This window comes from Talpa occidentalis, unplaced genomic scaffold (genome assembly GCF_014898055.3).
Source record: "Talpa occidentalis isolate TD23 unplaced genomic scaffold, MPIMG_talOcc4v2.1 talOcc4.10, whole genome shotgun sequence".
Classification (NCBI taxonomy): Eukaryota; Metazoa; Chordata; class Mammalia; order Eulipotyphla; family Talpidae; genus Talpa; species Talpa occidentalis.
In genome coordinates, this window is record NW_023600993.1 from 69,653,110 (window position 1) to 69,676,829 (window position 23,720).

General features: G+C 36.2%; 1 protein-coding gene across 7 annotated transcripts in view; it reads left to right on the forward strand.

Annotated features, from left to right (window-relative positions):
* Positions 1-23,720, forward strand: part of RALGAPA2 (Ral GTPase activating protein catalytic subunit alpha 2) — a 329,205-nt gene that overhangs the window by 122,622 nt on the left and 182,863 nt on the right. For all 7 annotated transcript variants that reach the window (XR_008552100.1, XR_008552101.1, XM_054695973.1 and 4 more), the window contains 5 exons: positions 4,080-4,170; positions 5,512-5,688; positions 15,090-15,283; positions 16,008-16,106; positions 16,341-16,496. Coding sequence is in view for 5 of the 7 variants with exons in the window: in XM_054695973.1 (XP_054551948.1) it covers positions 4,080-4,170; positions 5,512-5,688; positions 15,090-15,283; positions 16,008-16,106; positions 16,341-16,496 (717 nt within the window). In the remaining 2 variants the exon portion in view is untranslated. The remainder of the gene's footprint in view (positions 1-4,079; positions 4,171-5,511; positions 5,689-15,089; positions 15,284-16,007; positions 16,107-16,340; positions 16,497-23,720) is intronic.

Here is a 23,720-nt window from a genome sequence, read left to right on the forward strand (position 1 = left end):
ACATTGTGTTGATCATGCCCTTGCTTTGCTCTGCTGTTTTTCTCTATATGTTGTATCTCCAAACAATATATCCTTTAGTTTTGCTTGTTATTGAACTTAATTAAAGAGATATTATTGCTTAATTATTTATTTCTAAAGTTCATCTTCATTATGGCAGGTAGCCATAGTTCATTAAATTTGCTCTGTCCTATATTTCATTGTGGCTATATCATAATTTTTCCCATACTCTTGATAGACATTTAGATTGTTTCATGTTTTTTTTTAATATATATGAAAAAACACAGTTTTGTACATTCTTGTATGTGTTTCAAGACCTACATATTAAAGTTTTCTCTGTGGTGACTATCTAGGTATGGAATTAATGAGCCATAGAGTAGAAGAATGTCCTACACAAGTATGTTTTCTAAAGTGGTTGCACTACTTACAGTTCTGTCAGCAATGTATCAAGAGTTGCCATTCATTCATATTCTTGCCAACACTTGCAGCTGTCAGGCTTGAAATTTTTTGTCACATGGGTGAAATTGGATCTTATTTTAATTTGCATTTCTCAGATTACTTACAAAGTTTAAAATCTTTCCATTTGTTAATTGACCATTTGTTTTTCATCTATGCAGTACCTACTGATTTCTGTGCCATTTTTATATTTTAATATTGATTTATCTTTTCATCTTTTTTGTATCAATTTTTTATATAGTTTGAATACTAATCCCATTTTGGTTGTGTTCTGGCAAATAAAATACATGGCTTATATTTTCACTTTCTCCAGTGTTTTTGATGAGCAGAAGTTCTTAATTTTGATGTTTTTGGTTATTAATCATTTTCATGGTTAGGTTTTATGAAAAAATTAAAATATCAATTCCACAGAGATAGAAATATTACCTTATATTTTAAGTGTTTCAGTTTTGCTCTATATATTTAACTCTTTCATCTAACTGAAATAGATTGTTTATGATATGAGATTGGAATCCAGTTTCACTTTTTCACCTACACAGGGGAATTCCATTTATTGAATTAAATTTTCCTTCATTTATCTGAAGGCCACCTTTCTCTCATATATGCTGTTTCAGGGATGTGGTAGGCTTTATTATGGCACTTGACTCATTGGTTAATTTGTCTTTCTGAACAATACTACAGCATCAATTAATGTAGTTTCCCCTCTTATTCTTCCTCTACTCCCTTAGTGGAAGCTATTTTTCATATCTTTTGTCTTTCATTGTCGCTGTTGAGAATTCTTCTATCCATCCTATGTATTGTTCCTTGCCATTCTCTGTGCTTGTCCTTTGGTTATTCTACATCACATTTAAGTGCAATTTCTTTTGGTTTATATATTTGTCTTTTTTGGTATGCCATATGCCAAGTTACCTGCGGTTGCAGCCATTGTTTCTGGGAAATTATTGGCAATCATTTCTTCAAATATTTCCTATTTTATTCTTTGCTCTACCTTTATGGAATTTGGGGAAGAAATATATTAGTCCTTCTTATTCTGTCTTCCATGTCTCTTTAAGTTCCCATTCTGTTGTTGCCGATCTTTTGGCTACATACTGGGTAATTCTTCAGATGTGTCTTTTATTCAGTTAAATAGTTCTCTATTGCTATGCAATCTGCTATTTAATACTTAGAGTTTTTTGGTTCACCAACTGTATCTTTTGGTTCTGAAAGTTCAGGTTGATTCTTTTTAGGTATATCTTGTAATTTCTAATAGTCTTGCTTCAGGCACAGCAGACCTCTCCTGTCTCACCCGCTCCTCCCCTCAGCAGTGTATTTCAGTTAGTCTGCCTGTTCTGTTCCCCACTTTGTCTCTGGTGAATCCTCTCACCCTCCCGTACATCTGGCCTGTGCCCCGGTTCTTGAATAAATAAATAAATCTTTAAAAAAAATAGTCTTGCTGCTTGTACATTTTTGTAATTCCCATCATTTATTCCTTTAAAATGTTCACAGGTTGCAATTCTAAATTCTTTGTTTTATTATCTGAAATCCTTGAGAGGTTATCTGAATCTATTATTTGTTGTCTCTGAGCCTTTCTCATGCATGGTAATTTATCCCCTTTTGTGTTTGGTAATCTTTGATTGTGATTTCCTACTGGCTAATCTTAATCTATAGGAAACCTGAATGTCCAAAGTGATTGAGTTTTACCAGGGCAGTATTATATTGGGTCTCCCAGGAACTGGGACTGCTACTTTAATCCTAGAGTCTTGTTCCTTTTGCCACTGACCATGGTATTATTGTGTTTAACCCTTTGATAACCTCATTTCACTGTCCTGGTTTCTGCCTACCTTTGGGGGGAGGGGAATGTTATGGATCACCAGCTGGAGGTTTATTTTCCTTTCTTTGAGCCCTAAAGGGCAACCCAAGTTTTTATGCAGGGACTAGTTCGTTAGCTGGTGGATATTTCATCTCTTGTTATAATCAGAAGTAGAAGAGAGTGCATTCTGCTTTTCAATTAAGGAAATGTCCTAATTGTTATATTTCCAATTAGATATTAGTCATCTCTCTTTAAGGTTGTATAACATTTTGTCATATACCATTAGTCTTATAAATATTTTATTCATGACCCATTTCTCTGGTTTAGTTTAATTATACATCCTGGTCTCCAGTTTTCATTTGTTTGCTTGTTAAATATTCATCCCATTAGTTGGCACATTGAATCCGAGGTTTTTTTACACACACTGCACTAGAGGCCAATTTACATCTTCGTTCCTGATTTTATCCTCTATCTCATCATTCTTAGATTTTTGTTGCCCATTTATAGGACATTCTCTTTAAATATGCAACTCAAAGATGGACTTTAAAATATTAGAAACTTCCCCAGGTTCCTTCATCACCTGTCCTTCATTCTGTTCTCCCTTTCTCCTTCCCTTCCTTCCTTCCCCACCTCCCTTCTCATGGACTCCTAGATTCATGCCCTTTTGTGATTTAATTTTCATCCACTCCCATTTACAGCTGAAAACAAACTCTTGTCTGTCATTATGCAGCATTTTCTTATTCATATTTTCTTCTCCTTTTCTAACATCAAAAGCCTTACCTGCTCATTTTTGAATCACCATAACAGTTACATAGCAATTTTCTTTTCAGCTCTAACCTATCCCACAGAGAACCCCTAGACTTATCTTTCTTATCATGTTTTTAATTACAAAGCTATTGTCAGGAACATACAGTTGCTCATTTTGTCAATATTGGGTGGAAATTCCTGAGCCTTATGTTAAGGCCCCTTCACAATTGCCTCTTTTTAGTAAGTGGTCTGTACTTTCTTCTTACCTTTTTCGTTCTTCACCTGACTGCCTTGCATGGTCTAATATAATCAGCTTCTTTTCCTGCACATAGAATTTGCTGATTACCACTCAGTGCTTCCTGCCTTGAATCCCTTCCTGCCTTCTCTCTACCACTTCATGTCTGTTGCCTTCTTGAACAGCTCTTCTATAACTGAGCAAATTAAGGTAACCGCTTTATTCTGCATACCTTTTAGAGCATTTATTTGCATATTTTGCTTATGTACATTGTGATCATTTTGTGTAATTTGTGTATGTTTTGTCTCTCCAAGCAAGTTCTAAATGTTAGAGGCTACAGATTGCCTCCAAATGTTTTAGTCCTCTGCATTGAATACAAGACCCAGTGGTAAGTGGTGCTCAGGAAAGTCTGTTTCACATTTAACGAGGAAGAGACACTGAGTGACCTTTAGAAGTCTGGGTGGAGTTTATGCCTTTCCTGTCAGCACACTCAACAGTTGTGGGTAGCTTAGGATTTCTGGAGAAATATATTCACTGTATGTGTGCTCAAGCAGAGGAACAAATAGAATTTTAAAATAATTATTTCCATATAATTTGGCATCTCTTCTTAGTAGGTGAATTTCATTGGATGTCAGTTGACTAAGTAGAGGCCATAAATTTTAGATCTTGAGTAATTTGTAATTCAATTACAGTAATTTGTGAACACATAAACTTTCAATGTCATAATTCTTGAAAACATTCAGGTTTTTGATGCTATTATTGTTTCTTTTTCTTTAGAAATATGGACTGGAAACTCAACAGCCTTGTGAAAATTAAAACTTTCCTGTAACATGCAGTATTTCTTTTTTTCTCAAGATCTTAGTTCGAAGAAGCAGTAGCCCTGCTGAATTGGATTTAAAAGATGATTTGCAGCAGACACAAGGAAAATGTAGGGAAAGACAAAAGAGTAAGTTCCAGGGAATGGTGTCTGTCTTTTTCTAGCTCCAGAGTTGATGTGTTTTGTTTTCTTTTTACTTTCTAACTTGAATAGTATCTTGTCATCTCAAGAGACATAGTTGTGAAATGGGATGTTATTATTCCTGGAATCCCAGGATTGATGGATGGTTAATTCAAACATACAATAAAGCAATTCCCATCAGTTACTTGTACCTTAGAGGCGTGTCTTTCTATTCTTGGGAGAGACACAACTGAGTCTGATGTCTTGGGTGAGCAGACAGATGCAGAAGGAAAAGTGATTTTTTTTCCCAGCAAGGTCACAGGCTAGGAGCAAAAAGCTTCAGAAGTACATTGAAGTCAATAGTACAAGTATTTAAAAATTAAAAGTTGATTCATACCCTAAGACATATCATTATATACTATAAAATGTAGCTGTAATACTTGGCTTAGAGTTAGGGAGTATCAGGCCACCTTCTTCTCAGAGAGCGTAGGACACAAGTGCTGCAAATTCAGGATGGTTTTTCTGGGGTGCAGAGGAACTCCTTTAGGTTCTACCTAAGACCCTGTTGGCTTAAAGTGCTGTGACAGATTATGTTATAAAGTTAGACACCTAACAGCTTGGTTACTGGGACAATTTTAAATTTTTAGCCAGTGAACAGAGGATAGCACATTAGACACAGCAAGACTGAATGACTGTCAGCAGCTGATACAAGGACAGCTGGAAGAGTGAGCAGACAAAAAATGGTAGACATAAAATTGTGATGAAGTAGACAAGGAGACTTTGAGGAACAGACTGTCTGGTCTGTTTTGTGTCAGACTAAATCGCCCTATAAAAGACTTACTAACCTTTGAAAGCATCATTGTATTATGACAAATTAGAATTTTTTAGTGCTTTAAGGGGAGAATTTCTATTAGAGAAAATCTCTTGCAGTGGGACACCTCATCCCCATTGATCTTGGTGATTCACACTGGGTTTAGGCCTGGACATCAGGCTCAAGGTATAAAGCTGCTTAGGCTCCTTTAGCTCTCAGAAAAAACTTTCATTTGAGGTGTAATCAATTCTCATGCTCTCCCTCCTTCACCCTCATTTTATAATAATAATAACTTCTAGTAGAAAACTTAATGACTTGATATAATCTTTCATATACATGGGATTACTGAGTTGAAGTTTGAAAAGAATGCTACTTAAATGATAGGACTGTTAATGCTCTGCATTTGGAAGCTTTGTTTTATTGACCAAGAGCTTCAACCTCCTTTTGAACCCCTGTTCCTAAATGATTTCTGTCGTGTCAGCTGTTTGGTTACTTATGTGTTGGTAATTGTGAACATTCTGGTTCTTCAATTATGCCAGGTGAAAGCGTCAGCAGCGACACAGTTCTGGGCTATAACAGTGAGGCAGAGCTGGCCATGAACCCTTGGCAGACCTGTGAGGAAGACCCAGAACTGAACACTCCCACAGATGTTGTGACTGACTCTGATGCTCGCCATTGGTTACAGCTCAGTCCCACTGACACTTCAAACTTAACAGGTAACTGCATAGTTGAAAAAGAGGCACATGTGTTAATAGTTGGAAGATCCCAGGGTTTCCTAGTTGCAAGTTATGGGCCATAATAATAAAATGAATGCCAGTGAACCTCTTTGATTATGTATGGTAAGAAGGTCATGTCTTACAGATTCAAATTTTATTTCAGAGATGAGGAAACTGTGACCCAGAGAAATCTTGTTGTCTAAATAGATACTTAAAGCAAGAATTGAACTGGTTCCAAGGTGTTCTGACAATGCAAATACATTTATAGATGCAATACCATTTATTCCTTTTGATTACATTGGTATCAAAATTACAACTGAAAACTCCTTTAAACTATTTGAGAAACATTTATACTTCTTTGGTTTCTTTAGGCCCAATATAACAGATTGTCCAAGGGGAACTCATCTTCATGGTACTATCACAGGCAATACTGAATCTTCAATACTGAATCTTAAACAAGAACTAGTTTTAAATATTTTTATTGAAAAGAAAGAAAATTGGTTGATCACTTCTCTTGTCTGTCCTTTGTGAAAATTAGTTTCAGAGTGTGCATGGGGAAGCTCAATTTAATAAACTTGTGTGAGGTAATTTTATTTGCTGCACTGTGTTGTTATTAACTCCTCCAGATACTTAGTTCTTTGAAATACTAATATAGAGAAGCAGTACACGCAGTTCAATAGTTCATCTTGTCATCTGTGAAAAAGGACAAACTGTAATATGATAAGGCTTAAGGATTATCACAATTCTGAATTTAACTTTCTGTTCTTAAGAGAACAGTTTCTTCATAAACGTACAAAATAAAACTCATGTTAGCCCACTCTTTGGGACTTAGAAAGTGACCAACCAGTTTGAATGTTTCTGTGTTTCTCATTGACTAATCTTACCAAATATCAAGTGCTTAAAATAGTGAAACCAATAACAATAAACTAAAATCTTAAATTCCTTCATCACTGGCAATTTAAATTTAAATATTTAGTTTTATATTTGCTTTCTTATTTATGTCATTTCATGTTTGCTGAAAATGACAGCTAAATTTATTGGGCATATTTTCAAAATGCATCTGGGATTAATCAGTTATGAGAAGGACATGCATGTCTAGAAATGATTGTCATGAAGTTTATACTCACAGGCCCCCTAGAAACAAGAGGCATAGTAGGCCATGCAGGGGCCCAAATGGGAAATCACCAGGGTAGGTTAGGAGGCAAAGGAAGAGAGGGGAAACATGGACAATATTTATTATCATTTCTGTGAGAAAGACAAGGCCAGACATGGTAAGAAGACTTAAAGTTGGGTAGTTTGAATAATTTTATCAGTCTTTGGAGCATATGTTTTATCCAGAGTTGCTGGTCCTGGGGTGATTAGGACAGATAGGGATATTGATTTGATGTGTAAGAGCTAGATAATGGAGGTAGTTGGAAGGTGTGAGCCATGGGTTGGGTGCTTTACATATGAAAAGTTCATACTTTAGTGAGTTGTTTGCTATCTGTAAGAATTAGCTATCCCTCAGGGAGGCCCTAGATACCAGAGAATCAAGAAAATAGAAAATGAAAAAGTATAGCTAATGTATACATAAATTTAGTTCTCTTGAGGTAATGATTTGGGGGAGGATATATTCAATATATGACTTCATAACTGAAAATCAGTTTTATGCTATTCAGGATTACATTTAACATCACCTGTTATTTAGTGAATAAGGTCATAACCAAGAAATACTTGTTTTGATGCTGTAAAAATAAAAAGATGCATAGGTCATGACCACTGTTGCTAAGGACTTATCAAGTCTTCAGGATTAGTATCTTGTCTTCTGTTACAACATTTATCCTTATGCCCATAAATAATGTGTTAAGTGCTATTAGCATGCCCCCAAACTTGCACACTCTAAATGCCATCTCCCATCTGCCACATAAGGCAAAGCATTCTCTTAGTGTGAAAGATCTTTAATAGCAGTAGTGTGCATGGAAAGAGACTAAAGGATAATAGTTTTATAATAAAACACCCACAGTTATTCATTGCCTGATGGGTCAAGGCCCACCCAAACAGAGTTGGCCCATACTGGGGCTGTTGAGGCCCAAAAGCTTGCCATAAGTCTAAGGCACCTTCTGGTGGGGAAACATAAGAAATGGGCAAAAGGGACCAGGCAAGTCTGGGATGAACGGAGCAAAATCAGAGTACAAATCAAGGTAACATCTGCCATTGTCAATCCCCCCACGGGTCTCTCACCCATATCTCTTACAATTGTCTCTACATGTCTTGGCTGCATGAGTCTCCTTCCATGTCCTCCAAGTCCCTGGTGCAAGTCCGAAGCTGAGAATGAAGCACATCTTCTTCACATCTCTGCCCCATGTGATTCCTTCAAGGTCTGCTGTGCCATGTTGGTTACTTCCTTGGCCGGCCGGAGAATCAAACTGGTGCTGCAGCTTGATAGGGCTGTCTTTAATCCCTTTGCCACCAGGGAGGCCCCTGTTGTCTGTTGTATTTACAACTGATTCTTGACTCCTCGAATGGTATATGGCAGGAGAGGGACATTCAGTAAATACTTGGATCAGTGAAAGAATATGTGTTAAGCTGCAGCCTATTGTTTTACAGCAATTAAATTTTTATGGGATTTTTAAATATATATATTTTTTGTAAACATCCTTGCTTTTATTTTCACAATACAGGCTTTCTCCTCTCAAGTGTGGTTGCCATAGTTTTCCCACCACCAAAGTGCTCACAGTCCACTGTGCTCTCCTCTCCCGTTGTCCACCCTCTTCCTCTCCTTAGTCCTCCCTTACTGAGTGTCTCACATCTACAGTCTGCTTTCAAGGGGCCAGTCTCACAGCGTGTCTTTGTCTGATCCTTTGTTTAGTTTAGTTTGTTTAGTTGTTGTTGTTGTTTAGTTGTTTAGTTGTTGTCTGATCCTTTGTTTAGTTTCTCTAGATTCCACATATATGTGAAATCATCAGTATTTCTCTTTCTCCTTCTGGCTTTTCACTTAGAATAACCCCCTCCAGTTCCATCCTATGTTGCTGCAAATGGCATAAGTTTTATCTTTTCTGATCACTGGGTAGTATCCCATTGTGTGTATGTGCCGCAACTTCTTGATCAACTCATCTATCTTTTCTGGGGCATGTAAGTTGTTTCCGTGTCTTGGCTATTGTAAATGATACTGCTCTAAACATAGGAGTGCAATTTCCTTTCACTATTTTTGTGTTCTTTAGATAGATACCTAGGACAGCAATTAAATTTTAAACATTTTTAATAATAAAAGGTATGTAGGTATGTATGCACAGTTTCAAAATCTCTTTTCTTTAATATATTTGATAGCTCTGCCTCCAAATGTTGTAGAAATTCTTTCACCACTTCTGCTTTTAATTATAGCTGTGCATGTGAATTTTATTTACTGTTACCTGCCATCAAAACTGTTTGTGCAGGAATGGTTTGTCAGCATTTTGGCACTTTCACAGGGCTTTGATTTGCTTGAAGACATAAAATAATTATAAAGAAAAATAACAATGGTAGCTACTTTGGAATTGGTTTCTTTCTGAATTCATTAAAAAGGAGGAGAGGAGAGAAGAGTGAGGTCTTAGTGATTCATTCTGAAAGGCAGAGGAATGCCAACTTTGCTTCTCTATTTTCAGTTATCAAAGGGTAGGCCTGAATTTTCTGGTCCCCAGATTAAGGTGGTTCAGTTGAGACATGTGGGTTTGTACCTTCTGTTTAGTTTTCAAATTAAGAGGGAATTTCATTTCCAAAGTACCAGGTATGTTTTATCAAAACGCTACTAAGCCTATCTAAAATATCAGTCTTGTTGTAATATCATCACTTAGTCATAAGTGCCTTTAAAAAAAAATTACCAAGATTTATTTCATGGCTAAAGTCCTTTGTATATTACAGAGTTATAAAGTTTATTGCTCTGTCAAAATTATATACTGTTTGTGTTTGGAGAAAGATCATAGAATATTACTTGTTTTTAAGAGTTTCCACTTTAATACAAACTTTAAATGCCTCCCTAGGATTTAATAATGAAATGAAAAGATAGTAGGCTAGCTTACTAGCTCACTCAAGAAAATAAACTAAATATTTGGTATTTTTAGGGTGAATGTGAAATTTTCAAAAATCTCTCAAATCCCCAATTTTTAATTAAGTGCTGCTTTACTGAGGAACCATCTATGTAAAATGTCAGCATCTGCTCTGTTACTTATGCCACGAATAGAGTAATTTTAGGCAAAAACATTTCAACTCATTAAAATTTTTTTCACAGTAATTGTGAGTATGTAATCATTTCAAATACTTCTAATGGAATCAACACATATTGATAATCTGATGAGGGATTTTTCTCTAGGATTTTATCATTGCAATGTAAATTTTTCTGAGAGGAAGGTGGTATTAAAACATTTTCTGCATGGGATCCTTTCATGGAATGCTTCAGTTGACAGGTAGCAGGGTTGAGGTACCTGGCAGTGTTATTCAAGTGAAGCCTCAGTGTAACTGGAAGGGTGGGGACTAATCTCTGTTTTGGATGGCTGTATTTTGGGGGTGGGGGTGAAACAAAACTGTAAATCATATAATCCCCTTACTTCCCTCCTGTTAAGGGATTAAAAGAGATGCCATTCTTTAAGAGAAATTAACTGCCACATTATGCTGCTTGTCATTTGGGAGCTTATGATTAGCTATTTTTTCAACAGTGTCCTTAGCTATAACTTGGAGGATGCAGAATTTCTACTTTTCCACCAGATGGCATAGTGGATTTTGTCTTGTTTTTAGCTTTTCCCACTTGGCTTTTCTGTACCTTGTATGTCAAGAATTAATCTTCAGTTTTTGAATTGGGGCTGGGGAGGGACTTGGCTGGGTCTAGTCACTGGTGAAAGTTGGTTTGCAGGGAGACTGGCTGATGTTTGTGGTACCTCTGATAGCTGCCCCTTCTGATTTCCTGACTCACTTCTGGGCAGTTAGTGTGTCTCACAGGGTAACACAGATCCCAACAGGGTAGAGAGTAGGAGGTAGAGCACTGTCTAGCACCCTGCCCACTTCACTGGGGACCTAGTCTGTCTGGCACACCCAGCTCCTCTACATTTATCTCTACTCTGTCAAGTGTATACCTTTACACATCTCAGCCTTCCCTTCCCCAGAGCTGCCAGCAGGCTCCTGCCCCAACCAGTCTGTAGTTATCTCTCTCCACCCACCTTTTGTGGTATGGAGTTGAATTTCTTCAGTGTCCCTTCTGCAGTATTCAACACTGGTCTCCATTGTCGAGGAGGTGCCTGAACAATGGGTCTGTGGATCTAGTGCTACTTCAGACTCTGTTCAGATTATCCTCCCAAGAATAAAGCCAAGAAAATCCCTGTGACGCTGTCTTCCTCTTCTGTCCCTCCACACTTTAATGTGTCTCCTCAATTAGTTATATGATATTAATGTGGAAAATACAGATGTGTTTTCCTCTGTGACGGGAACAGTGGTCCTGTGCTTAGGAAAGTATTTCCTTGACACTGTGTCCCATGCTTATTCTTTGTTTCAATGTCTTGAGATCTTTCTGTCACTTATAATAAAATGTTTGCAGCTGGATACAGTGTTTGTAGGATACAGAACTATTCTTAATTCTACCCTGGCTCCCTGTGAGATTCACTCTTATTGTTGGCTCTCATGTTTCCATTACTTGAATTTCTCACCTCCACAGATTGTGCTTTAATTTCTTTTACTAGGCCTTAAAAACATATATACTGAAAATGAAATTCATTGGGGGTTGATAATTACCAAAAAATTATAATTACTACAAATTACATAGAAATTTATTTCTATGGGGTGTGGAATTGAACTTTGGTTATATTTATATTAATAAAAAATAGACAGTAGAGAAAGAGGATGGTAGTGTTGAGGACACATCTTTGGAGACTTTTTCCAAAGATTCAAAATAGAAAGAAAAGATGGTTTAAACAGAACACCTAAAGTAAGATGTTGAAATAAAATCAAAATAAATTAGTAATTGCAATAAATGTAAGCAGTTAAAATTTGCAATTAAAAAATCATAAACTCTTGGATTTTGTTGAAAAATACAATCCAGCCATATAATGTTTACAAGAGGTATCTCTAATACATAATGGTACAGGGAGATATTATGTAAGTAAATAAATTCTTTGATAAGAAAAAAGACAGATGCAACTTTATATATGTCAGTTGCATGAACTTTAAAGCAAAAATCATTTGGTAGTGACAACAGTAATTCTCAATTCATATGAACCTATATTCCCCAGATATATGAAACAAAATTAGATAGAATTGCAAGGAATTACTGCAACAATCATAATAATAGTAGGAAATTTTAATGTCAGTTCTCATTAATGAGTTAAGTAAAATAAAATATTACAGTAGAAATAACTTACACTTTACTGTTAACCTTGTTTGAAAGGGTATATATGAAAAACTTTGAATATAATTCAAAATACGTGTGATTTTCAAAAGCTCATGGAATTTTTACAGGATTTTACTAATTCAGTCACTATGGAATTCTGAAAAGATATCTGATTTGAAACTATACCTCATATTGAGAATGTGATGAATAAATTAGCAAAAGCTAAGAAAAGAAAAATATATTAAGACAGATTCCCCAGTAAAAATAAGACCAAAGCGGGCACTCTGGCCTGCATTTCCCTTCCCCCATGCCCTGGGATTGGTGCATACTTCATGAAGCATCCCAAGGGAGCACAGGACTGCTCTCTTATCCCAAATACTAGAGAGCAAGGATATCACAAAAATGAGCCTAAAATCATCTGCACCATTCTTTGAACCCCTACAGCCTAGTCCCCACCCTGTTGACTTAGCAACTGCAGAACAGGTCTTAGGACATACAACAAAGGCCAAAAACATAAAAAGAAAACCACAGCACTACCTACAGGAAAAGTAAAATAGTTCAACATCCAAAGATACTGCTATAAATATTAAAAATAAAATAGGGTGATGTCAAACAACAAAATGGGCAAACAAAAAAATACTATACATAGCAACATGAAACATAACAAGGTGAGAACAACTTTCTAGAATAGAAATACAAAAAAGATGGAGGATTATATCTCCTTTTCAGGTGGAGTTCAGAACAGCTATAATAAAGATACTCAAAGAACTACAAGAAAAAACTCAGAAAGGCAAGTCAAAGCAATACAAGAGAAATCAAAAGCAAATGAAAGAGAAACAACAAAATTCATAAAAATTAAATGAGCTCAGAAATAAAATTAAGAGAAGGTAAGAATTGAAACTTTAATAAGAAAGTAACAGAAAATAAGGAGGTAAAGAAATCAAGAACTATAGAGGAAGGTATGAAAATAGCATAGACCAAATGAAGGATTGAATTAATGATCTAATAGAAATGCACTAAGAATCTAAGTGAAAAATGAGAGAAATACAATGTGAAGAACTGAAAGTAAGAGGAAATTTTAGAAATATCCAACACCATTAAGAAAGTCAATGTAAGAATAATAGGTATCCCAGAAAGGGAAGAGAAAGAGCAGAGGACAGAGAACTTATTCAAGGCAATAACAGAGGAATACTTTCAATACCTGGAGAAGGTATTGAAATTAATAGGCAAGTCCATGATACTAAAAGAACACTTGATTACCTAAATGCAGTAAAACCTTCACCAAAATACAAAGTGAAATTAGCCAGAATTCAAGATAGAGAAGACTATTGAAGATGATTAGCAAGATAAAAGCAGGTAACTACCATCAAGAAATCACACTTCTCAGCAGAAACTCAGCAAACAAAGAAAGGAATGGTAAATTCAAAGTACTCAATGATAAAAATGTCAGCCCAAAGTACCATATTCTGAAAATCTCTTTCAGATGTGCAAGAAAAATACATAATTCCAAGGCAGATAGGAGTTTCAGAATACTATGTATAAAAATGAGGTTATTAAAATTTTATGCTAATAATTTTTCATTAAAAATTTTAGTGTAAGGGGCCTCCCCTGGTGGCTCAGCGGTTGACCACTGGGTTGCGAGGCTGCCTGCAGCCTCTGCAGTGCCAGTTCCATCCCCAGCCACCAGCGAGGGTCCCACAAAAAAAAAATTAGTATGAGGATGCTGCTGATTTTAAAATTATTTAGGAACCTATAGAAAACATTTCTGAAACAGAATTTTATACCTAACCAAACTATAAATTTGAAGTCAAGAAACATTCTTTCAAATATGTAAGAACATGTTCCTTTCTCAGGCAGCCACTCGAAGGAAACCACTAAAAGGAAAAAAAAAATGAAAAAATAATATATGCCATTTTGTGATAACTGGTGTCAAAAGAGAGAAATGTACACGTGTTCATATAAGATCCTATATGCAAATATTTATGATAGCTTTGTTTATAATTTTCCAAACCAGAACACTATCCAAATGTCCTTCAACAGGTGAATGGGCAAACTGTGGTACATATTGATTTGTAGTAAGGAGGAGCAAACTAATACATAAAGCACATGGATGAATTGCAAATGCATTATGTTAAGTGAAAGAAGCCAGACAGAAAGACAGAAGACTCTAAGATTCCATTTGTATGACATCCTAGAAAAGGCAAAATTTTAGGAAAAGAAAATAGTAGTGGTTGCCTGACACAGACAATAAAGGAAGGGGACTCACTATAAAGGGCACTTTTTGAGTGATGACACTGTTTCATATCCCAATTATGGTAACAATTTATGGTGACAGTTACATGATTATATATATTTCTTGAAATTCCTGGAATCTAAAAAGGATAAAAATTATTGTAATAAATTATACCCAAATAAGCCTAAACTAACAGCAGCCACAACAAGAGTCACTCTGGCAATGAGACCTTTGTGCCACCTATTTTTTCATGATCCTATTCCCTACCCATCTTGCTCAAGGTTCCCCTCTTATCCCTCTCCTGCAGGTCTCCAAGCACTGATTTGCCTTATCTAGGTATTCCCCTTTTAATTGGAAGAATCAAAATCATTTGACCTTTCTTCATTGATCCTGCTTTCCTATCATTTCAATTTGTCATTCATTTTTTTAAAGATTTATTTATGCATATAAGAACTGGGGTACAGGCCAGAGGTGTTGGGGTTGGGGGTGGTGAGAGGATTCACCAGAGACAGATTGGGGAACAGAACAAGCAGAGTGACTGAAATACACTGCTGAGGGGAGCAGGGGGCGAGTCAGGAGATGTCTGCTGTGCCATGTGGGTTGCTCCCTGGCCGGGGATCAAACTCATGCTGCAGCGGCTGTGGTCAGGTTCATAGGTTGCATCTTAACCCCTTGCACCACCAGGGAGGCCCTCAAATTGTCATTCATTTAACACTTTTAATAATTTTACCCTGAATACATAAATTTTCAAGCACAAGTAATTTTCATTAAAGAAAAAAGGCTATTTTGGTAAAATCAGGATTGATTTTACAGGGTTAACACACACATGTTTCTCCCTAGATAGCAGCGAATGCCTCACCGATGACTGTAGTATCATTGCTGGGGGGAACCTCACTGGTTGGCACCCAGATTCTGCTGCTGTGCTATGGAGAAGAGTCTTGGGAATCCTTGGAGATGTGAATAATATCCAGTCACCGAAGATCCATGCCAAAGTTTTTGGCTACCTCTATGAACTGTGGTACAAACTAGCAAAGGTATATCTCACTACATTATCTTTTATTCTAATATGGGAAAATTAATTTACCATTTAACATAAAAATTGTTGCAGTGCGCCAAGGAAGAACATATATTCTGAAATGCAAGTTAAGTATTTAGTTAAGTATATTGATTATAAAAGAATAAATAAAAATTCTTATAATTGGTTCATTTTATAAATGCAGGAGAGTTATTTAATGGGTAAGAAGAATATTACTATAGACAATTGGATGCTATGTAGAATGTTAAACAAGAGTATTATGTAGTTTTAGTTATTCTCTTTCTAAAAATGATACATGATAAACACATTTTACAAAAGTGAAATCTTAGAATACATAGAATGTTCATTTTGGTTCTTGTTTATTGCGTACACTTTCCTCTTGTTATTGAATTTTTTTTTCAGAAACATGATTCATGTTTATATGTAAAACTTGGTAAACCATTGCTTGACATTTGGAGTTCAGGGCCTCTCCAAATAATAGTCAAAGAAAAGCAGTGCCTTAGTCATATATTAGATCTAAAACCAGGTACAGTAAGTCAGACCCACAATACCAATGGACAATAGATCTTATGATTAAAAAAAACTTGTAGATATTGTAGAGTTTCACTCAACTTAAAGAAATTTAATTGGAAGCCGCTATTTGGCCATAAAAAACAATATTGAAATAGCCCAAGGATAACCTAAATGTTGCTTTTCCTAAAATTCTCCTCTTTGTGAATTAGATACGGGATAATCTAGCAGTAAGCCTGGATAACCAGACTTCTCCATCTCCTCCGGTCCTGATCCCACCACTCAGAATGTTTGCATCATGGCTATTTAAGGCAAGTGCATATGTGTTGATTCCTTTATTGCAATTTCCTCTTCCTGTCTGAAATTGAGTTTAAAAATTGTAATTGCCCCAAACTGCATGCTTCCAAGACAAGCTGGGTCTTTCTAAAATCACTGCATCCCACATCTCCATAAACAACTTTTATGGCAAACTGAGAAGTAAATGAAATGTTGAAATGTTCTGCATCTGGAGTTGATTAAATCTTTTAACATCATCTCTTTGGCAGGCGACGACATTGCCAAATGAATATAAAGAAGGCAAACTGCAGGCCTACAAACTAATCTGTGCCATGATGACCAGACGCCAGGACGTGCTGCCAAACTCGGACTTCCTGGTGCATTTTTACCTTGTGATGCACCTGGGATTAACCAGTGAGGATCAGGTATTCTGTGACTCCTTTATCATGGTAGCCCATTTATTTGGAAGTTGTATGTCACTCTTTGCAGGTTTAATTAAGGTTTATGAGAATGTATCAGAAATGTTGAAATTCTTTCTCAATAATTGCAACTCTTTTACACACAGCAACCACATTAGTTTTTCAAAAGTGGTTTTATCACATTCCTGCTTTTACTTCTGTGACTTTGTACTGTACCAAACCAAATCTGAATTTTATTCTTTGTCCTACACAGTTCTATACAACCTAACCTCTGCCTGTTTTGTCAACCTCGTAAATACTATTTCATCCACTTTTTGTTGGCATTTTATATTAAATATTGTTTGAAGGAAATGATTCTGGTCATTAAAATATTTGAAAATTGTTTTAGGAGTTACGAGGATAACCTTACCCATAAATTAGAGGGCCTGTCATTTTTTAATGAGAAGTTATTTATGTCTGGTGGTGAAATTGAAACAAAAAGCCAAAGGAACCACTTGTGACAGGCACTTCTCATACACATGGGTGTGGTTGGTGCAAAGTGGCCAGCCTGAGGCCTTTCTCCTTTTGGAAGACTATGTCTAGTGGACAGAGGGTGAGGAGGGGGCTGGAGCACTGTGACTCAGGCTAGCTCTCTGAATCTCAAGCAGGTGAGTGATAGGATTAGTTTGTACTACACAGAGATTATTCTGGACTCTGTTTGAAGGATGTGACAGTGTTAAAATAGAGTTGGACTTGGAGGCAGACATAGAAATTAATTAGGAAGTGATTAAATGAATATAGATTTTAAAAATGAAGAGAACTAAGATGTTAGCATTGAAGAAAGAATACAAAAGATCCACGAAATTTTAAGGTATTTAATTTTATCACTAGAACTTCTTGATCAGCAGCACTTTGGAATGTGTTTCAGAATTTACCCTTTAAAGTATATCTGTTTACCAATACACTTGAATCAGTCATGACCTACCTTTCTGTAATTCTTTCATTCTTTAAATGTGTGAGTTAGATACACAAGTCTTTTTAGTATTCCCAGGGTACACTTAATAAGTCTTTCTCCTAATTAGCCAGATTTTCTTTGTTGTTTCAGAATGCACTTGAACCTTCCTAGCCCTTGGACCTGTTTAAAATTTTTGCAATTTATTTCCTAATAAACACTGTGAGCTTTAATCATTAAACTTTTTATCTAAAGGCAATAATCCTACTGCCCTACTGAGCTGTTTTTTGTCACATTTCCTCCAGTTTCAGTGGTGTGCAGAAGACATCTACATAGCGAACTGGACTTAGACCCGTACTCTCCCCTATTTTCTAAATAAATGTAGAAGTGGAGATGTGGAGGTAAAACTGTTTGTGCTTCATGTTCAGATATTCTGAACCCAGCATTGCAGGTAGAAGCATATTTTGCAGAATGATGCAACTCAAGGCATGTGAGAGATTAAGAGGTATAAATAGGAAGAGAATTGACTTTGACAGATAATAAGATAGTTTAGTGACAGAACCAAGAGGGGACAGTTTAGTTAACAGTATTGTATTTTGCTAAGATTTTTTTTTTTTTTTTTTTTATTTATTTATTTATTAAATTTGTTTTATTTATTTATTTTATTTTTTAAGATTTATTTATTTATGCAAGTACTGGTGTACAGGCTAGAGGCGTGAGAGGGTGAGAGAATTCACCAGAGACAGACAAGGGAGCAGAACAGGCAGATGGACGGAATACATTGCTAAAGGGAGTAGCGGGCGAGACAGGAGAGGTCTGCCTTGCCATGTGGGAATCTCCCTGGCCAGCCGGAAATCGAACTGGTGGTGTAGAGGCTGCGAATAGTTTCACAGTGCTGCACTCAACCCGCTGTGCCACTGGAGGCCCTATTTTTTAAATTTTATTATTTTTAATTTTATTTTATATATTTTTAAAATCATTTTTCATTTTTGTACAATGTATGCATTTTCATCTTGGTTATATTCCCCATACAATTCCCACCACCCTTATTTTGACTTTTTAGAGCAAGGGTTAGGATGATGGCCGTGTAGCCCAAGGCCTGTAAGGTTACTACCTTATCTGGATGCCACAGCCTGCCTTTCTTCTGGTGCCAAGAATCTATTATTCCCAAGACCTGTGCTGTGTGCAGGGATAGAGCAGGGAAGGACAGACACAGTAACTGCTATAATGATATCTGTGTTCTAGACTAGCTCTATCAAAAAAAAAAATGTATAGTGTGAATCACGTGCGAAGGTGTAAGTTTCTAGCAGTTATAGTGAAGAAAAAAGCAGAAAGAAGCAGGTAAAGATAATTTTAATAATATGGTTTACTTGATCTAATATATTTAAAAGTCTCATTTTAACATAATCAATATAAAAATTACTCATGAGATTTTTTTTATCATTTTTTCATACTAAGTCTTTGAAATCTGGTATGCAATTCACACTTAGAAAACCTATTTTTCAAACATCCAATAGCCATGTGTGGCCAGTGACGATCATATTGGATAGTGTACCTTGAGAAGTATGCTTACTTTTCAGAAAATGGTGCCCTATCAGTAAGCATTTTATTTTTTTTTTTTTTTTTTTTTTTTTTTAATAATAAATTTTATTGTTGTATTCCCCATACAATTGCAGCCCCCCCATTCTGACCCCAATCCCTCCCCTCCCGCCCCCACCCCCTAAAAGTGTCTCTGGTTCATAGTTTTTTGTTGATTTTGATTTTCACTTTCTTATAGTTATTCGTTTCCTGGTCCCTTATTTAAGTTTTCTAGATTCCTGCTATGAGTGAGACCATCCGGTATTTTTCTTTTTCTTTTTGGCTTATTTCGCTGAGCATGATCCCTTCCAGCGACATCCATGTTGCTGCAAATTGCATGTGTTTATCTTTTTTGAATGCTGAGTAATATTCCATGGTATATATGGACCACATCTTCTTGATCCAGTCATCTATTTTTGGGCATTTGGGTTGTTTCCAAAGCTTAGCTATTGTAAACAGTGCTGCTATAAACATAGGGGTGCAGGTGTTCTTTGGAATTGATGTTTCTGTGTCCTTTGGGTAAATACCTAGGAGTGGAATTGCTGGATCATATGGAAGCTCTATGTTTAGTAGGTCCAGAAATCTCCACACAGCTTTCCACAGTGGTTGGACCAGTTTGCACTCCCACCAACAGTGTAGAAGAGTTCCTTTTTCTCCACACCCTCGCCAGCATTTGTTGTTGCTAGTTTTTTTAATATGTGCCATTCTCACTGGTGTAAGATGGTATCTCATGGTAGTTTTGATTTGCATTTCCCTGATGGCAAGTGATGTTGAACATTTTTTCATATGCCTGTTGGCCATTTGCATTTCCTCTTGAGAGAAGTTTCTTTTTAGCTCTTCTGCCCATTTTTTGACTGGATTATTTTCTTTGTTGTTGTTGAGTCTCATCAGCTCTTTGCAGATTTTTGTGATCAGTCCTTTATCATTAGTGTTGGGTGCAAAAATGTTCTCCCAGTTGGTGGGGTTTCTCTTTGTTTTTGTTATGTCTCTTTTGCTGTGCAGAAGCTCTTTAATTTGATGTAGTCCCAGCTGTTTATCTTTGCCTTCACTATCACTGCTTTGGGTGATGTGTTTGTAAAGATGTCTTTGATGTGCAAATCACGTAGTGTTTCGCCTATATTTCCTTCTATATATTTTATGGTTTCAGGTCTTATGTCTAGTTCTTTAATCCATTTTGAGTTGATTTTTGTGTATGGTGTGAGGTAGTGGTCAAGCTTCATTCTTTGCATGTAGCGACCCAGTTTTCCCAGCACCATTTATTGAACAAACTTTCTTTGCTCCAATGCATAGTCTTTGCTCCTTTGTCAAAGATTAGTTGACCATAAATCTGTGGGTTTATTTCTGGATTTCTATTCGATTCCATTGGTCTGTATGTCTGTTCTTGTTCCAATACCATGCAGTTTTGATGATTATGGCTTTGTAGTAGAGTTTGAAGTCTGGGAGTGTAATGCCTCCATTCCTTCTTTTTTTTTTCAGGAGAGCTTTGGCTATTCGGGGTTTTTGTGATTCCATATGAATTTCATCAATAATTGTTCTATTTCTTTGAAGAATGACATTGAAATTTTGATTGGAATAGCGTTGAATCTGTATATTGCTTTTGGAAGGATGGCCATTTTAATAATGTTTATTCTTCCAATCCACGAGCAGGGGATGTCTCTCCATTTCTTTGTGTCTTCTTCTATTTCTTTTAACAGTGTTTTATAGTTTTCTTTGTATAGGTCCTTTACCTCTTTTGTTAGATTGATTCCCAAATATTTGATTTTTTTGTTTCAATAACAAAAGGGATGGTTTTTTGATTTCTTCTTCTTCAGATTTATTGTTTGTGTATAGGAAGGCTACTGACTTTTGCGTGTTGATTTTGTATCCTGCCACTTTACTGAACTGATTGATGAGTTGAATTAGCTTTTCTGTGGAGTTTTTGGGGTTCTCTATGTATAATATCATATCGTCTGCAAATAGTGATAGTTTGACTTCTTCTTTTCCTATTTGGATTCCTTGGATGTCTTTCTCTTGTCTTATTGCCCTGGCTAGGACTTCCAGTATTATATTGAAAAGCAGTGGTGAGAGTGGACATCCTTGTCTTGTTCCAGATCTTAATGGAATTGCTTTCAGCTTTTCACCATTGAGAATGATACTGGCTGTTGGCTTGTCATAGATGGCCTTTATGATGTTGAGGTATGTTCCTTGTATCCCAAGAATTTCAAGGGCTTTTATCATGAATGGGTGTTGCACTTTGTCGAAAGCTTTCTCAGCATCTATTGATATTATCATATGGTTTTTATATTTCTTTTTGTTGATGTGTTGGATAACGTTGATTGATTTTCGGATGTTAAACCATCCTTGTGCCCCTGGAATGAATCCTACTTGGTCGTGGTGAATTATCTTATGGATACATTGTTGGATTCTGATGGCTAAAATTTTATTGAGGATTTTTGCATCAGTGTTCATTAGGGAGATTGGCCTGTAGTTTTCCTTTTTGTGTTGTCCTTGTTCGGTTTTGGTATTAGTGTAATGTTGGCTTCATAGAACGTTTGGTATTGTCCCTTCCTTCTCAATTTTTTGGAAGAGTTTGTGAAGGATAGGCACTAATTCATCTCTGAATGTTTGGTAGAATTCATTTGTAAATCCATCAGGTCCTGGGCTTTTGTTTTTGGGGAGGTTTTTAATTACCATTTCAATTTCGCTAATTGTAATTGGTCTGTTTAGGTGTTCTATTTCTTCTTTATCTAGCTTTGGGTGATTGTAGAGTTGTAGGAATTTGTCCATCTCCTCTAGATTGTTAAACTTGTTTCCATATAACTGTTCATAGTAGTTACTGATTATTCTTTTGATTTCTGCTGTGTCCGTTGTGATTTCTCCTCTTTCATTGATGATCCTGTTTATTTGTGCTTTCTCCCTTTTTTCCTTTGTGAGCCTGGCTAGGGGTTTGTCTATTTTATTGATTTTTTCAAAGAACCAGCTCTTGGTTTCATTGATCTTTTGGATTGTTTTTTAGTTCAATTTCATTTATTTCTGCTTTGGTTTTTATTATTTCTTTTCTTCTACTGGTTTTGGGGTTTTTTTGTTGTTCTTTTTCTAGATCTTTGAGCTTCGAGATTAGGTTGTTTCTTTGAGTTCTTTCTTGTTTCTTGATGTGAGCTTCTATTGCTATATATTTTCCTCTTATTACTGCTTTTGCTGCATCCCATACATTTAGGATATTGGTGTCCTCCTTGTCGTTCAATTCAAAAATTTTTTAATTTCCTCTTTGATCTCCTCATTAGTCCAGTGGTCTTCCAGTAGTGTGGTTTTAATCTCCATGAGGTAGGAAAGTTCCTTGCCTTCTTTTTATGGTTTATTTCTAGTTTGATGCCTTCATGGTCAGAAAAGATGGTTGATATGATTTTAATCTTGGTGTATCTGTTGATGTTTGTCTTGTGCCCCAGTATGTGATCGATCCTGGAGAATGATCCGTGTGCGCTTGAGAAAATGTGTACTCCGTTTTTTTGGGGTTTAGTGTTCTATAGATGTCTGTTAAGCCCAATTGCTCTAGGTCCTTATTTAGAGCTTTGGTTTCTTTACTTATTTTTTGTCTTGTTGATCTATCCATTGTTGATAGTGGTGTGTTGAAGTCTCCCACTACGTATGTGTTTTCTCTGATGTCTGTTTTCAGAGAGGACAACAGTTGTCTGATATATTTTGGTGCTCCTTCGTTTGGTGCATATATGTTAATGAGTGTTATTTCTTCTTGAAATATTGTCCCCTTGATCATAATGTAGTGACCATTGGGGTCTCTTTTTATCTTTTTGAGTTTGAAATCTGTTTTATCTGATATAAGTATAGCTGTTCCTGCTTTCTTTTTGGCCCATTTGCTTGTAGGATTGTTTCCATCCTTTAACTTTGAGCCTATTTTTATCTTTTGTAGCTAAATGTGTTTCCTGTAGACAGCAAAAGTTGGGTTGTGTTTCTTAATCCAGGCTGCAACTCTGTGTCTTTTATTGAAGAGTTTAGTCCATTTACATTTAGAGTTAATATTGATATGTTAACATCTGTATTTGCCATTGTGTTGTCTTTCCTGGTGATTTTAGTTATTTATTTTTTAATAACTTTTTTTTTTTTTGGTCTTCTTTCATTGTTATTCGTCCTCTGAGGTTCTGGCTTTAGGACTCCTTGTAGTATTTTTTGGAGTGGGGGTTTAGTTGCAATGAATTCGGAGTTTCTGTTTGTCTGGGAAGGTCCATATTCTTTCTTCAAAGAGGAAGGAGAGCTTTGCGGATAGAGTATTCTTGGTTGGCATCTGTTTCTTGGAGTCTGTTGACTATGTCCCTCCACTCTCTCCTGCCGTAGTGTTTCTCGGAGAAGTCTGATGTCAGCCGATTGGCTTTCCTTTGAATGTTATCTGTTTCTTCCCTCTTGCCAGCTCATTATTTTTTCCTTGTCCTGGATTCTTGGGAGCTTTACTATTATGTGTCTTGCTGTATTTTTCTTTCGTCGTGGAAGTTTGGTGTTCTTCTTGCTTCTTGTATATCAATTTTCAGCTCCTTCTTCACATTTGGGAAGTTCTCTTCAATATCTCTTTGAATATTTCTCTGTTCCTACTTCTCTCTCCTCTCCTCTCTGGTATTCCTCTAACTCTTATATTTCCTTTTCCTCATGAAGTCAGATAGTTCCCGAAGTCTTTCTTCATCTTTTTTCCTTCTTACTTCTCTTTCCTTTTCTGTTTGGTTCTTTTTATTTCTGTG